Raw genomic sequence first — 17669 nt, forward strand, 5'->3', positions numbered from 1 at the left:
AGCTGAATCACTAATGCAATTTTGACCTGACTTTGATGCAGCACTCTATTGATGTGGGGTGACGCCGCAGCAAAGCAACAAGGTTAGATCTCAGCAGTGATTAAGCTGGAGTCCCTGAAAGGACACGTACCTCCCATGTGTGCAGGGAGGCGGATGGGCACAGCGCAAGGTGCCGGTTCAGAGCTCGCTTTTAGACTCAGCTTTCCTGTACCCCCTCTCTGGAAGATAATCCCGGCCTGTTCAGCTGCTGAGCAGTCGGGTAATCAATCAGCCATGAAATCTGGTTTTGTCAAGCATCGCCCTCGCCAGCCAGGAGTGGGTCGCGGCCCTTGGGTGCAGGTCTGGTCCGGTCCACAACCCTAGGGGCCACCTTTCTTTTTGGGCTGGGGGCCACTAACGAGAACTCCCCGTAATTCTGCTGGGACCCCCGGGGCCACCTCCACTCGCTTCTTAGGAGGTCTAGGCAGGGAGGCTTTGGACCAGCAGCGACAGGAGAGCAGATCAACCATCAGCCCCATCTGAGGTTCCATCCTCCCTGAGGGTGAGGCTGAGCCCCGGGAGCGGGACTGGGGCTCATTGGGCTGTGTCGGCACTGTATATGCCAGCAGACATACATGTATATTTTACATATGTGTATATAACATATATATTTACAAGGAAACAAACAACTGAGCTGGGGGCTCTTTAAAATGTTCCAGCCAAAGCTGTACCCAAAGGAGGGGAAAAGGGGAGGGAAAAAAAAAAAAAGAGAGAGGAAAAAAAGGAGGAAGATTTTTAATTTTTTTTCCCTCCAGGCATCTGATTTACTCCGTGACTCTGATGCTTATCAACAACGCGTGAAGATTGCAATAAGGATCCTCCCTGGAAGGCGAGGAGGAGTGACTTCCAGGGGGCTGGGAGGAGGTGGAGTGCAGGCGGCTCTCGCCTATAAGGAGGTGCCCGGCGCCCGGCTGCCGCTTCCCCGCCGCCGCTCGCAAGGTGAATTTCCGCGGCGGCAGCCGGGGGAGCGGGCTCGGCTCGGGCGCTGCCGCCGGCGTTTGGAGCGGCTCCTCCGAGGGCCGCGGAGGAGGGTCCCTCGGCCGCCCCCGGCTCCGGCTTCCCCATCCTCCGGAGTGCCTGGATGCTGGATGGAGTAAATGAGCGGAGGAAGAGGGAGCGCACAGAGGCTGAGAGGCGCCGGGAGAGCGGGACCGGGGGAGACGGGCGGGCGGCTGGCTTCCCCCTGCGGGGCTGAACATGGATTCCCGAGCACTCGGGGGCTTCGCTCTGCTGCTTTTCGGTTTTTGGCACCTGGGATTAACTGCAACAAATTGTGAGTAGCGGGAGCTCACGGAGTTGGCTGGGGTTGGGGCAGGCGGGGGTGTGGGGGGGAGAGATGGGGGGGGAAAAAACTCCCTGAAAAAGGGGGTTATTGCAACATGACCTCTAAGAAAGTTAGCCCGGCTCCGGTTTGCTAATGGAGCTTAGAAATGCAAAGTTGCAGCCAGGTGGAGGAATTTGCTCGCCGCCGTCCTGCCGGTGTGGCCCTGGAAGTGAACGGGAGCCGCTGGAGCCTGCAACGAGCCTCTGGCTGGTTTTCCCTCACGGTTTTCTGTTCTGTCCTTCCTCTGGCCGCGGTTTTTTTTTTTTTTTTTGCGGCCAGTGTCGCTGCCGCTTGCCCTGCCTCAGCCGCCCGCCGCCGGCGGGGCCGGGGCTGCCGGTCTGGAAGGGGTCGGTCCTTCCCGCATGAGTCGGGGGTGCCGGGATTTTGCGGGCGCAGCCTCGCCCCATCCAGCCCGGCGGAGCAGCGCTGGTGGCACCGGGGACCTTCCCCCGCCCCGGCCCCGGGGGCGCCGTCGGTTCCCGCGGGCGCGGCTGGGTCCCGGGGCGCGCTCGCCGTCCCCGCCCGCAGCATCCCGGGTGGGAAATGGCTGTTCGCTCCCTCTTCCTCGGGAGACGCCCCCCTGGGAAGTTTCCCCACGTATTGCTGCTGGCCTTACGGGCGGCGCCGGCGGGGTCCGTCCCCGCAGGCAGGAGCCTCCCCTCGCCGGCTGGGCTTTGCGGCGCGGCGGCGGGCGGGCACCGGCGGTGGCTCTACGGGGCGCTTCGGCGAGCGCGGTGCAACCGGCCGCCGGTGGGCCCGGGATGCTCCGCGAGCAAGGGAGGGGGCGGCGGGCGGCGCAGGGAGCGGGGCCCCGCGGTGCGCGGCCTCCCCCGCGGACGCGGCCCGTCGGGCGGAGCGGGGCGGGCGGGGGCCCCGGCGGGGCGCGGCGGGCGCTAGGGGGCGCTGTTGCCCCGCCGGCGGCGCGGGGCCCCGGCCCCGTCCCTGCCCGGACGCGTCCCGTCCCGTCCCGTCCCGTCCCGTCCCGCGGCCGGCGCCGCCCCCCCGCCTGCCCCATCGCTAATTGCTCCCAAACGAGCTACCGCGCTGAAGGCGGGGAACTTTTTTTTTTTCCTTTTTTCTTTTTTTTTTTATATCCCTTTTTTAATTTTCACTCAATTAAATTACGGTTAATATGTTTTAATAATGTTCGCGAATACTAAATGGCAGGCGATTTGAGGCTGAGGCTTGCCATTACTGATGCAGTCATAAAGTTAATTCCTAACACTTAAAAAGAAACTCTGCATTAATGAGTTTTACTATTTCACGGGTGACAGTTTAATTTCCCAGTGCCAATAAACATTTCCATTGAATACACACTGCTTCCTAAATATTTAGGAGTCAATCTTTTTAAAGCGTAATGATCAATGGTTTTATTATACTGTACAGATTTTACTTATTCATTGGGCAATGAATTAGCATGGAATCAGCTGTAAGTGCTTTCCCAGGAGCTGAGTGAAGGAGCCTGTGAATCTGTAATAGCTACAAGTTCCCTAGAAACCTCGTTAGATCGGCATGTGAAGATATCTGTGTGCGTGCGTGGACCTCAGTAATTGCATCCAGTATGAAAATTCATCACCTTCTTAAATAAATCATCTCTGTATGTGGGAGTTGAGGGAAGCGGTGCTCCCTTCCTCAGTTTTGGGCTGAGAAAGATTATATATGGGCAAAAATAGTGAATGTTTTGTGCCTATAAGTAGTATCCTGAAGTATATTTAAATAGCTTCATAAAAGTGCCATTGCTTTTAAGGATTACTGAGCTCATGGGTACCCAGTAAACTTTCCAAAAAGAGAAGTTACCAGATTCTGCAAATGGGAAGCTTCAGCACAGGCCGCTGTCAGAGCAGAGGTCCTTCTGTTTGAAAGCCAAAGTGCAAATGGGAAAGCATTACTTCTCTGCCTTCCTCAATTGGAACACTTTGGCCATAGGAATCGCATTCAGATGCCTATACTGGTATATTTATAACGGCTTCAACAAGCTTCTTTCTGACAGGTTTTGCAAACAAGAACAGAACTGGGGACAGTATTTACAGTGGAAAAGGAGTATGGTTCCGGGAGAAAGAATGCAACTTATTTAGTTTTCTTCCTAACATCTAACAAGACGTGAATCTAATTTCTTTTTTTTCCTTGCTTCTAAATTAGGAATATCTTAAAAATGATTCTTTTCTCATTATTCAGTTTCTGTAATGTAAAAATCCTGAGTAAGTCAAAATCTTCCCCACCACTGAGAGATTTGATTCCAATTTCCTCTTTGGTAATAGTTTTTAATTAAACAAAAAAATTGCTAAAGAAACTGCTTTGAAACACAGCTACAGGCTAGGGGTCAGTAGACATCATTAGAAAGACCAAAATTACCAAATGCTAATAAAACATAAGAAATTCCTCCCACTTTGCTTTTTGCAGTAATTTATTGCATTAGGTAAATAGAGTGGCAATCGGATTTCTCCCCAGGATGCTAATTACTAGAAAATGAATAAATAGCCATGTACGTTACGTTGGCAAGGAGTTGCATACGCTATCTGGGGAAACTGAAACTTCTGCATTCATCAGGTAGACAAGGAGACACAAAGCCTTGCCTGTGATATAACAAATTAGTTGCCCTTTAGCAGCATATTCTGTGATCTGGAAACCTTAGTAGCTTTGGCAAGTCTAGATTTCCAGTTGTCGAATGCAATTTTCTTTTCTTTCTTTTTCCTTTTTAAAGGAAGGGGGGAAATAGTGAAAATATGGAAAAGACTTGCTGGAGCTTTTCTGGTTAGTGGTCCTCCAGATGGTTTGGTGTCATGCATCTTAGAAATTTTTCCTGTTGTTACTTTACACGTTTTGGCCCCCACCTTCTTATTTATATCTTTCTTGACTGACTTTTCCCACATGGCCAGAAGGATGTAGTCAATTAAAATGCCTCCTGGACAAGTGGCACCTTCTAACTCCCGTTGCAAGAAGTTATTCTCAGAAATGATGACACGTTTCCACTCCTGAGCACAGCCTCCTCTTCTACCACAGAATCCCTAGCATTTGTTATCCCAGTTCATTAGCATTTATTACCCGATCATGAGACTTTCAAACCTGTCACTTAAACTGCTCATGACTGCCAGTCAAAGCTGCAGGAATTCCACGTGTGGTAGAATCAGATCTCTTATTGAACTTCTTATTGAAATATATGGTCAACGTATGGTCCACTACTCTGCAGTAGATTCAGATGTGGCCTTACAGTAGACTGTATTTAATAACAGTATTCAGTTAAAAGGTAGGTAGTGTGTGTCTGTATTTCTATTTATTTTGAAATGGGAAAGAATGATCTTTTTGGATTTGAAGAAAACATATGTTTTCTTGGAGAAGGAGACTTTTTTTAGGCAACAATAGTGTTGACTGTGATTTTGGTCTTCCTTTACAGTGATCTAAATTGATAGTAACTGTGCCGGAGTCAGACAAGTGTAAGTGAAAATTTCCAGGAGAAAATTTGACTGTGGATACTTGAGGCCATCAAGATCAGTAGGGATATTTGGAACTTGTAACAGCATGAATGAGACCTGTCGGGTCAACAGCGGCAAAGGCAAGAGGTCTGTTAAACAGTGACCTTTCTACCCATGTGGTCAGAATGCGAAGTTTTTAAAAGATCTGCTGGAATAGGTACAATATTGATCATCTGATCTCAGGCTGCGGCTCATTTGCTTGCAGGCTGAGTAAAGTGGATCAGACGCACATCTCTGGCTTTTCCTCTGGCTCCAGTACTTAAATATTCTTTACAAGAGACTGGTATTCAGGCATGCTTTCCTCCTTTTAGCTCCATACAGGGAGAAAAACATATGTCTTCAGATGCAACAATGAAGAAACGGTACAGATTAATGAGATTTCCTGAGAGAAAGGCTGCGAATGAGATTCCTGCCACGGCAAAGTCCAAGGGACCCACTGCTGATCAGTGTCTCTCTTGCACCGTTGTCATTATCTAGCATTCAATCAGTTTGACTCAACTAGCGCTCCTTGGCTTTGGACCAGTCTTAAAGACGGTCTTTCCATGGACTACAATGGTCTTTGGATTCTGCAGCCACCAGGCAGATGGCATTGCCAGCCCACAGGAATCTATCCAGGGTTATTATCATCGCAGTATCAAATACATTGTCTGCTTGGACAATTTTTTTTTTCTTTTTTTGCTCTTAATGTCATGCAAACGCAGCAGGACTTTTCATATAAATTAACAGCGAGAACAAATTGTTTTCAAATGTGCTCGGTACATTTGTACAAAGTATAGACTTCAAGTGGAAAATACGGCGACTCGGGGTAGAACAACACACTAGTGAAGCTCTCCCGGCACATGGCAAGTACAGGCTTCTGCCAGCACCCCAGTGAGCATAGGACTGGTGAATGGTTTTAATCACTATAATCAGTTTTGTACCAATGGGGAACTTAAGCAGTGTATCATAAGCAAGCCTGGAGATAGATTCTCACATTGATTATACATTTAAGTATCTAAAATAAGTCCTTTGGGGTCATACGGTGCGATCATGACCTGTGCTTTCTTGTTAGATCAGATTCATATTTGCCCTGCTATATATATAATATTTTCTAAATCCATGGATTCCTCTTCCCCTCCCTCCCCTTTCTCTGCTGCTGTTTGAAGGAAGGGGAGTTCGGATAGCTGAATACTGAGATGAATAAGAATCCAAAGGCGGCGGGAGTATGGGATGGCACTTATTTATTTTTAGCCCCCCAAAATGCATTTTCTAGAGATGTGACAGGTTTCAGCTCACTTGGCAGACTTGAATTACTGTCTTAACCCCCCCTCCCCCCACCGAAAGAGATGAAAATGGGAGAAACACAGAGTTGCGGGCGTATCTGTCAGCATCACACCTGACGAGGCTCTCTATGCGCACCTGCTCTGCCTTAGCCCGCCAGCCCCTGCAGTCCCACCAAGTGTTCAAGGGAGTGGGCTGTCTACCTAGGGCACCAGGTAACCTGCTGTGCTTTTTATGAAACAATAAAGGACTCTGCTGGGTTTTTCCACACCCAAAATTGGGGGAAAGATATTCTGGCCCTGTAGCATCCACTTTTTCAGACTGCTGCTGTCTCACTGATACAAAGGCCACACTTGCATCATGTCCGTAGGACGTGGTTCTCGCTGGACACATTTCTTCTGGGTCTACGCAGGAAAGAAAAGAAGGGTGCAAAGGAGAAAAGAACTGGTAGATCTGTGTGAATGTTTTCTTTCTGCTGTCAGTAAAGTCTAAGAGACATGGACTGTTGTTTTTTCATTCTTAACTTAACTCCCTCTACTCAAACCAAGAAAGATGGGAAGACAACAGTGTAATACTGATGTAATAAAGATTTAAAATTACAGGCAATTCTTGGAGGCTTTGAATGCATCGCTTGGTAAGGAGGGAAGCATCAGTAGACCTATTAGCATGTCTCTGTAGAGTCAGAGGAAAACAAGAATTTTTTTGCACACAGTGCTTGACTGATATCATTGATAACTGATTTCCTTGTATTAATCTTGTCTCTGAATTTTCTAATTGCCCTATGCAGATTCTTGTGGGCTGATAATGCCATCTGTTCACTGGATCAGTGCAACTGATGATGTTTTAAATGATGAAAACAATGCAATATAGAATCTAGAGGGAAAAAAAGAGATGCCAAAACACTGATTTATTTATTTTTAATCATCCGCTCTGTTAAACAGTTAAAAAAAAAAAAAATTGGTAGTTCATAATGTGGTGATCTAACTGCCCTTCTGCATAGATATGTAGAAAATATTTTGGATTTTAGCTGGTATTTGCTCCAAAAATAAAGGAAAGTAACTTAGTAAAAGAGAGAGCATGAGGCCATTTGTAAATGTCATGAAGGATCTTGCATGATCTGTATTCTAGGAGAGGAAATCCCATTTTTCTGACTGCGTTTTGCCTCTGCATGATACTAGCTCTTTCTCTGCATTCTTACAAACATATGCTAGAACTCAGATAATTTGGTCCATTTCCAACAGAAGTTTGTGCTCAGAGATTATCAACACAGGTTCTGAATAAAGCAGTGGAAGGCTGCATGAACTATAATACTAAACAGGTATTAGAGTACTGGTTGGTTCAGTTATTATATTTTGTAATCTGTGAATTAAAAGCCTGCAGAGTTGATTTTTTTTTTTTAATCACAATTGTAGTACTTTAACTGAAAAGAAGATACAAAGCTCAGAGAGACAAAGTAGTCTTCTAGGTAATGGTAGCTTTTCTTTTATCCAGTGTTTCTCTACCGTAATAAAGACTTCGCCAGTGTTCAACCACTCAGTCTCTAGTGCAACCCCAGAGGTCTCAATCTGCACGGGCATTGAATAGCCCCAAATACCAGAAGGATGCTGTAGAGAGGGCAACAGGATGCGTTAAGTTCATGGACATCTGTGATAAAAAGGTTTCTCTCTTCTGTGGCAGGAGTAGTCTGTGGAAATTATGTTGGAAGAGAGGTGCGTGTTCTACTCTTTTTCAGACATTGTGTATGGATTTGGAGACTGTTTCCTGGTTGAGAAGGCGGCTTTAGTATTAGAAAGAAATGTCAAGAAATAAATGATTCACATGGTAAAAGCGGCACTGGTGCCTTAGTCTCCCTCTCGATCAGTGGCAGCATACCAGTGTAACTTTTTTCCTCACCCTATGCACGTGCCAAATCAGAGAGAGGAGTCACGCTTGGAATCAAATCCCTGTGTGGCATTGTGTTGCGGATGGGAGGGGGTTTCTAGTGAACCAGGGTGCAAGTGGGTTTTTAAGTGAACTAGTGGATTTTTCCCTCAGTTTGAGTCTAATTAAAACTGGCTTTGGATAACAGAAGCTCAATGATTTCTGTTTTGTCATGAATGGTGATTACCTAAGAAAACAAATTAAAGTAACATTCGTCAGCATCACTGTGATTCGAGATATGGAGGTTGCTTCAGCTCCAGGATTGCCGGAGCGTTGGCGTGCTTGTATTGGACCAAGGAAGTCCAGATACCTGATCACAGAGGCTGGCTTATTGGTGAGTTGGATGTAGGTGCTGGAGGCTTGCTGGGAAGAGTCTCTGACTCCCTTCTGTCATAGTCCACATCAGACACGTTACAGCAGTGATTAACATGTAACATGTTAATGTTAACAGTGTAACATGCCAACGCTGTTTCCATGCTGGACAACACAACTCCAAATTTGAGGTTAAGGGGTGTTCTTAACGAGCATCACTGTTACATGGATTCATAAGAGCAATAACAAGAAAAAGCTAACTTTGTAATTGCTCATTCAGTGCCATTCTAGACTATAAAAGGTTTTTAGTGGCTGGTGTTAGTGCGCTCTTTATCAAACTGATAATTGCCTGGGATCTGTGCAATCTTCCTGGGATAAAGAGCATAGAGTTGCCGTGGGACACGCTGCTCTCCTTTCAGCTTGGTACCCAGAAGTACTCAAAAGACATTCAGCAACACCCACAGCAGTGGAAACTGTGAAGAATAACTATGGTATCATTCTAGGGGACGCTTCCCTTTTGACATTGGTAATTAGAGTTCAGCGTGGAGCTCCAATGCATGAAACAGAATGGTATTCAACACTAACCACTGTAGCACAGTAGGAATTGGACTGGAAAGGAAATAAATGCGTTTTCATTCTCTGTTTTATTGTGTGTATTGAGAAGGATTGAGCGTTGGCCCTTAGGAATTCTGGAGCATAAATTTTTCTTCTAAAACTATTCAGTGCACTGTGTTGCCAATACAGTAGTAAATAATAATAATAATTTTCAAATGGGTAGAATCCTCTCCTTGTTCCCAACTGGGCAATAAGGACTTGATAAATGCTGTACTGCCTGGATAAGAATTGGCAAGTTCCATTTACTTCGGCTCTAAATGGTGAGGCATTGTTCCTCGATGACAATGGTTCTTCACTGATGACAGCTCTTCAGCAGTCCAGGAACAGAGACAAATACCTTGTGATCTATGTCACCAGCGACATAGCTGTAGTCATTCCCATATTAGTTCAGTGATGTCTCTGTATGTTCAGGCCTAAATTGCCCCTACTTCTGATGTAGACGCTATGAGCCATTGCTGTATGTCCTCCTAGGTCATAAAAACAACCTACTGAGCACTAATAAGGCTATTTTCTTCCTTTCCTCCATGCAAATTTATCACTGGAGCAGGAGGGGAAATGGCATTTTTTTCCTGGAGAATATCTGGTGTGTCTATAAAATTACACATACGGAAAGGAGCAGGAGATGGAGTCTGTTCTTTGTAGGGAAAGAGGGGAGGTCACAAAGGGTCTTCTCCCAGTTTCCCATTACTAGTGGCAGCTTCCTAATGCACCCAGTGAGGTCTGAATTAATGGCCCAAGTGAGTCATCAGTGAACTGTTAGGAGTAACACGTGCATTTGTAGTAATCAGGATGGATTTATGAATAGGACAAAAGGGACTAAATATGCTATGAAAATGCATGTTGTAGGGTGGTTTTTTTTTTCGCCTGATGCATAATTCATCCTCTTCTAGCTTCCATGAAAACAAAAACACTGTGCACATAAGAACCCATTAAAAAAGTTAATCCCACAAATGGCTGAACACAGAGAAAATCAGCTTTTGTTTTAAAAGGTAGATTTACTCAAATCTTCTCTAATTTGATTTGCCAGTGGGGTATAATTTAAGTCAAACAAGTTAGTGGCATTACTTGCTATATGAAGGTCTAAATATTTAATAGATTATGAGAAATGCTTGGCCCACAGGATAATGAGCTGAGGAGCGCTCATTCTCCACAGTGCAGAGGGTAAGCTAAAGCCAACAGTCACAGCAAGCAAAATGGAGAGGGAACTTCTCTTCACAGGATATGGTCTTCTAAAGCTGGCCTTGGGAGCTCTTCTATTAGAAGCAAATAATCCTGGGGAAACTACCTCTATGAATAATCACAGGGGCTTTTTAGTAGCTGTAAGAGTTCATGGTCTTCCTGTGGTCCCTACATGTCTGTGATGATGTCCCCAGTGAGCCTCTCCTTGCCAAAGCACATGCTCTGGAACATGCAGGATGCTCCGTACTCAGATAAACCCAGCGGACATCTGCCCATCTGCTCCTAGACAGTCATGTCGGCAGGAGGGAGAGCATCGGTGCCTCTACAGAGGCTGGTGCTTCATCAGAGCTAAAACGATTTGTCTAAAGCTACCTAGGAAGTCTTTGAAAAAAAACAGAATATGGACTTGGAGGTATTGGATTCTAGGTGGGCGCGTTACCCGTAGGCTGCCCTACTCTTTGTGCAACTGCTTGTGAGGGCACTAAACAGAGCAGAAGGGAGAAGAGAAGCCTTATGCAGAAGGAACAGCACTGTTGGATTGCTTCCTACCTGCCCCAAAAAATTCCGAGGAGTTGGTTTGTGGTGTTTCATTATTTTTTAATTTTGTATCAAAATAGTTTGCATTTTAATTTTGGAGGAAGAATCTCCTTCAGCAGTCCCTAGCAAGATTAAACAGCTATGGCATTTTTCACAGAGACTGTTTGTTTGGAAAAGAAAATGAAAATTTGATGAATTTCAATCAGATGTAGCTTGCAGCATTCAAATATTTAGAGATTAACAAATTCCCTTTTCCCAGCTCTGCTTCTTAAGTGCAGAGCTCGTCTTATATGTAATATTAATTCTCATTATTCTTGGACAGTTCCTCACTGAATTCTTGTGCAGTCTCGGTTCATCTAGGACCTGGTCTAAAGTTCCTGAAAATGAAGGGAGTGACTCGTACTTGAATTTCAGATCATCTTTTCCTCAGAAGTCAGTTCATCCAGTGTGTAAATCCTTGTTATTGTTCTGCTGTGAAGTTTATTCTCCTTAAAACCTGCCTGGCAATGTATGCAATACAAGATGTGTTTGCACCTGTCAGAACGAAGAACTATTCATTTTCCTGATGGTTGCTGCTCCTTTTGAGTACATCATATGAGAGTGCATTGGCCTGCTCTTTTATCATAGCCTTGTATCCAACTTATTGACAATATAATAAGTTAAAGTTGCACACCCCTTTGCATTCTTCTTCATATTTTTTTACCAACAGTTGTTCTGTTTCCTAAGTCGTCCTGTTCTGTTGAGTCAAGGTGAATACTAGGCACTATAACCCATAGAATTATATTGTGATAATTTTTTACAAGGATTACAGAGAATGTTTTAAATGCTGTGAGAGACTAAGGGTATTCCTAGCTGTCTCCCTTCCAGGCAGGTGTGAGCTTGCATTGCTGGTGCTCCTGGGTGGACAGATGAAAGCTTGTTCTCCAGCCTGGAAAACATACAGCTAGCTTTTTGTTAGTAACATTCAGTACATGAGGTTGCTCATGACAGTGTACAAAAGTCCACATAGATAACACTTAAAAAAAAATTAAATCCTAGTTTTCCCCATCTCTTATCTCTCTGCTCTGAAGAAATACATTGAGTCATTTCCTTTGTTTTCTGGCCCAGTTTCCTGGTGGAGAGCTACTGTATGGTTTCTATGCTCTAGGAAAGCCACCAAAGAATTTAAGAGTTTGGCTCTGCCATTCATGTGAAGCGTACAGGCTGGAACCAGGTATTACGGGGAGGAAAGAATGAACTGAATCGGGCTGAAAACTAGTATTGTCAGTCATTCCTGAGTTCCAAATTTCCCTAAAATGACTAACATTAGACACTTTAACTATAACATTATATTTGTTTGCAAATTATGAACTCTTCTCTTTTTGAAATCTGCATCTGGTAGCTGGTACTGTTCCCTGGGGCCTCCTGCAGAGAGGCTGCGCATGAGTCGAAGTAATCTATTTACAGCATCATTATGAGTTTGGATTACAGTCTCCTTTACACACCCACATTCATCAGTGAGTGTTTGCAGAAGCCTAAACTGTTTTTCAGACGAGCAATGGAGATGCGCTTTTCATCTGTACTTCTGCTCGGGAGCTGCAGTAGTTGGCTTTGTTGGGCAAGGTCAACCAATATGAAAGAGGCTTACCTCAGCAAAACAGATAGAAAAAAGATCTGCTCGCTAAATCGTAAGTCGTTTTCCACTTCAGCTTATGGAAGGACGTATCAACCTCCATGACTCATCGCGTTTCACAGCAAATACATTATTTCACTTGCTTTGACAGGCCTGAACCAAACCCCACGAATTCTGTCACTGGGTTCGGACACCAATGACTTGTGTGAATTAAATAAGGAAGTCCTGATTTGACAGCCTTTCTCTGATTACAAGCAGACAGTGAGTCACAGCTATAACAGATTGTCCTCCTTCCCTCTCCAATCTCCGCCCCCCCCCCCAAAAAAAAAAATGTTAGTAGTATCTGATTTATAGTGCCTGGTTTTTGCAACTTCATCTAATTAGCACAGGCACTGGGGTCAGTGTTCTAACACCTGACAGACTTTACAAGGGAACACCACAATTACAAGTGCAATTATCTGTTTTTCTGCTGCACTGAAAAATGTAGCATATGAAAATTAACATAAAACTCCTGAGTGTTAGGATGAAAGTGTGGGTGTTAGAGGGAGAGGCACCATCTACAAATTTGAAAGGCCTGGGTTTGATGCTTGACTTCTTGAAAGTTTTCCTGGGCATCATCAGGTGACGTGTTTAATTGCTTTGAGCTTGAGTTTACCTGCTTTATCTCATTAGGGCTAAATGTTCATCTCTTCTAGTGTGTACAGATGTACACCTAACAACAGAGGTTAGACACAGAGGCCTTTATGCTAGGCATTAACTTAATATATGCAATAATGCTGTTAGCACTCTTCTTTTAAAAGTACTGACTGCTTCAACAAATAATGGGGTCTTTAAACCATTGTGGTTGTGCTGGCTTTCCCTGGTGACTTCCATAGGGGTCTGCACGCAGCAAATGTGGGATCTTTGCGTAAATCTACAGTTACGCAGTCTTCAGTGTGAGAGCCGTGGGCTGGTTGGCTGTCAGCCAGGAAAACACAGTATTTTAATTTTTTTTTTTCTTTTGAGCACCGCACCCTTCCGGTCATTTCTATAAGGGATGTGCGTAGAGCCAACTTGCACCTCCCTACAAAAGCATGTAAGTTTGCACTGAGTTGCCTGCACTGGTGCTAAACTAAAATTGTGTGATGGAAATGGTGCGTTCATGTTAAGTTAAAGAATAATAACCAGTTAAATATGACTATAAAGTACTGTCCTGAGATAGCCAAAAGAACTGCACAAGAGAAGGGTTATTCCTTTTTATTTCTTACATTAAGGAAAACTATAATCTTAGCTTAAAGGAAATTTAGAGCAAATCTATAAAGTCATGTTCAAGCTAAGCTTTTTAAATTCCAAGACAGGCACTTAATTCCATGTTCAGGCAGGGAGACAAACAGTTCACAGCTGGAAATGCCTGCTCTTCTCTTCCACAAGACGCACAAAGGTAATTGATTTAGATTCCTTCAGGACAGGAATGGGTTTTCTGTGTTAGTAAGTGTGAAGCACAAGGTCTTCATCCTAGTAGGAGGATCTCTTTATGCCAGTGATGATAACAGTGGAGTGCCTGCTCTGAGGACTACATGCAAATGCATCTCCTGTCTCTTCAGCTTATTTGTAACTATGGCACTGCCCGGTGACAGCCTTTGGCGTCTTTGAGGACATAGCAAGTTCGATCAGAACAGCCAGACTGTTCTAGTCTGGGACTAGTAAACCAATCCTTCAACCCTCAAAGAATGAGAAGTCTTTTTGGAATAGCCCTTAAGTAAGAAACAGGAAACTCCCTAAGCTGATATTGAAGGCAGCAAAGTTAAATTCTTTTTAGATACCCACTATCTGTGTATGCCTGTAGATTTTCTTCAACTAGGAAATAGTGGTGATGGAGAAACCCTCCTCCTTCCCCTGTCTGTAACCCGCTTTTGAGCGTAAATATATGAAAGAAGGTGGGAGTCATTCATGATACTCCAAAGCACTACATTAATCAATAAGTCAATTTATTTCATTGAAGCTGTTCTCGTACACAGTGGAGTACCAAAGAGAAAGTCTGAGGCTAGTACTAGTATGTTTAAAGCCAGATACAACCATGTGATTATGCTACTCCATGATAGCTTTGTCACAGTGATTAAAAACTTCTTCCTGTAATACTCTTACATATACTGGCAAATAAATCTTACGCGCATACTTAGTGTAAGTATTATGAATAAACAGCACGTAACACGTAGCCTCACTTCATTCAGTGAAGTGACCAAGAAGATCAAAACAAAGTGAAACAGTCATCAGCTATGCAAATGAACAGGGCTTAGAGCGAATCTGCCTATGTTAAATCAGTAATTTGATGGGTTGGTTTTTTGATTAAGCTTCCCTGGGGGGAAGGAAAGATTTAATTAAAAAGAGATTCAAGGGGAATTCAAAATAATAAGTCATGTCTATCTTTTCTGTGCCAGAGCACTGGAAAATTGGTGGCTGCTGATGGAACAGGTTGAGGTGCAAACAGGAAAGAACTAGGGCCATCTCCTTCACGAGTTTGGACCTTCCCATCTGCATTAACTGCTGTTTTCAGTCTTCCCTCTCCTAATAGCAACAGAGTCAGCAACGGCAGCTCCTCCCCTGCTGCTCCTCCCCAGTTTTGTCCTTTATTTCTTTTTTTTCTGGGTAGAGTAATTTCAATTACACCAACTTGTCAACAATCTGAGATCTGGCAGGTTGCAACATCAAGCTACCTAGGTGTTGTGGTATCATTTCAGCTAGATTAAAAGCTTGAGTCCCTCAAATATTGAAATGCTGGCAGAATCAAGTGTCTGTCAAATAAGTAAGGTGATAGAAAAGACCTTTCTGAATACAGAAGAGCACTGGCATTTTACAGGTCAGTAAAGGATCTGTCTCAAATGGATGTTTTCTAGAAATGGCTGAATAGTTTTCTAAAGTTGTGGGTCAGTTTTGATGAAAGAACAAGTGAGAAAGAGCTTCTAGTGCTATTTCTAAGAATCTTTGGGGAAATTATCTTAATTTTTCATGTCACATTATATTTCTGTGCCTGATGCTCTGTTTATTTAACACTTAAATACCTGCCTTTGTAGTTTGAAAAGCAAATGGCTACAGAATCTCATTAGGACTACTGAGGTTAGGTTTTACAGTATAAACATGTTTCAGTTGAGTCCAGAGGATTTAATTCTTAGCGTATGGTTTCGAAAAGCAATAACACACTTAAGCAATGGTAAACTGAAATGAGTCCTCTGTATGTTCACTGAAATCAAACATTCCAGTAAACGGTATCAGAAGCCAGAATGGTTCAACTGAAAGAAAAGTATTTATACCTCCAGTAGACTCTGAATATTGTAAAGTATGTAGAGCTGATGAAAATAAATTCTCCTTCTTCCCCTTTTAGGGGAATTTAACTTTTTTTTTTTTTCCTTCATTCTGTTATGTAAACGTTGGTTCCTCCACCTTGAAATCAAATAAAGAATGCTCAGGCCTGACAAGGAGACATCAAAACCTCAACATACGTTGCTCCTGAATTCTGGTGACTACTCAGTTCACAGTTTCCCATTGTAAATGGAACTCTTGAAATTTGATCTTGTATAGGTATGTCCAGATCTTTCTACTGACTTCTATGTGTGCATTTACCTTTATATGACATTTTGACAGGAAAGTTGTATGTGTGCACACCTTCAGTTCTTTGTAAAAAGCAGAATAATATTTTAGATGTTGTTGATGTTATAGAAACCCATTTCTTTCCAATTATTAAAATAAAACAAAAAATGAGGTAGTGGAATCAAACAGTTCCCTGATGAAATCCACTCATTTCCATTGTTATATTTTATTATTGCCTTTGTTACACTCTTTTTATTTTGGGGAAGGAATAATTTTCTAAGATTGAGTAGCTTCAATATTCTGCTTAATCAGGCATTTATAATTTTTTTTTTTTTAAGATGAGTCATTAGGAATTTGACTCTTTCATGTAATCCTTTCCAGGGCTTTCTCTAATTTGTGACTTTCTATCATTCCTCCTTTAATGATGGCTAGCGAGCCCCTGATGCCCTGCCATACCAAGAACAAGACACTGTGATGAGCTAAAGGAATCTGCTATGATTAAACTCTCCCTGTTTCACTACACAATTCATGCTCAAGAGCTTGCTGCCGTTTCTGGCAAGAAGAAAGATTACATCCAGAAGGACCTTCATGCAGACCTTTCTGTCTCTGCCATTTAGTCAGTTCTCTCACTAGCTTTCAACTTGTCTTCAGTAGTACTAACCTCTTTTTTCCTTTTTTTTTTTCCTCTTCTTGCTTATTCTGTTCATCCCTCTGATTCAATGATTAATCTGTGTCTCAATGTCAAAGAAACCAAACAGTGAGCTGCTTTTCCTCACACGATCTCTTTAATTCTCATCACTTTTTGAGTGCAGTGTTGCTGTCCTGTGTCCTTCAGGTTTACCACCGTAGTCTCCCCTGGCTTTCCACAGTCCAGCCTGTGTCCAAATCTTGTTATTTCTTCCTCGAGATTAAATACAGTTTTCAACCACTCCATGTCCTGCTGATAGATAGAATCCTGCCTCTTCCATTAGAAGTGGTTGATAAGATGGGAAGTGTTTGTTTATGGTGAAAGTCTACATAAAGCAGAAAGAGAAGGGAAACCGAGGGTCTTTTGATATAATAATAATAATGAAAACCACTAGTAATACTCTTGCTTTCAGGAAAATCACCTTCCAAACACAGAGACACAGCCCCTGTTAGAAAAGGCAAAATATGTGATTTTATCTCAAACTGCAGATCAGGTTTGCTTACGATCAGGCTGAATGAGCAGCTCAGAGATGCAGCAGAGTCTGCTCTATCTGCTTCAGTCTAGCACCTCTCCTCTAATCAATTGCTTATTTGGCTCTGGAAAGTCCGTCCTTACAAGCCGTGAGGTCCAAAATCTTGTAGAACCTGGTATTCAAAGCTAATCCCCTTTTCCTTGTAATGCTTTTATATTTGCACACAGGTAGTAAGTGTGTATATGTATATAAACATACACAGGTAATTATCTACGCTTTATATATAGTTTATATACAAACATGTACCTACAAATAAATATAGTTACTTATTCAGGTCATGTGGCAGCTTTCAGATATTCATGCTCAAAAATATATTAAAAACCTGTACAGAGCTAACAGAATATAATGTGCGTCTCTAGAGACGTGGAGAGTTTCTTTACATCTCTTCTGCTGCCTCTGTATGAGCAGAGCCTGAGCCTTTCTGTGGGGCTTGTTGCATTTAGCACCTCAGCTGACAAAAAAATTCAGATGCTAAATTTTGAATTCATGGCATTAGAATGTTTTAAAAGATTTTTGCAGTTAAATCTAAGGCGTAAATATGCTGTCTACAGACCTGTCCTCTCTGTGAAAACTATATGGTTGTCTTAGGCGGTAATAAGGATTTTAAATTACTGCAG

The 17669-nt window shown here is 43.3% G+C and overlaps 1 protein-coding gene across 1 annotated transcript in view; it reads left to right on the forward strand.

Annotated features, from left to right (window-relative positions):
• The first annotated feature begins 899 nt into the window (after positions 1–899).
• Positions 900–17669, forward strand: part of CNTNAP5 (contactin associated protein family member 5) — a 298702-nt gene continuing 281932 nt past the window's right edge. Inside the window, exon 1 of the mRNA XM_063341381.1 lies at positions 900–1312. Coding sequence (XP_063197451.1) covers positions 1237–1312 — 76 coding nt within the window. The 5' untranslated portion in view covers positions 900–1236. The remainder of the gene's footprint in view (positions 1313–17669) is intronic.

Source organism: Chroicocephalus ridibundus, chromosome 7 (genome assembly GCF_963924245.1).
Source record: "Chroicocephalus ridibundus chromosome 7, bChrRid1.1, whole genome shotgun sequence".
In the NCBI taxonomy this organism is placed as follows: domain Eukaryota; kingdom Metazoa; phylum Chordata; class Aves; order Charadriiformes; family Laridae; genus Chroicocephalus; species Chroicocephalus ridibundus.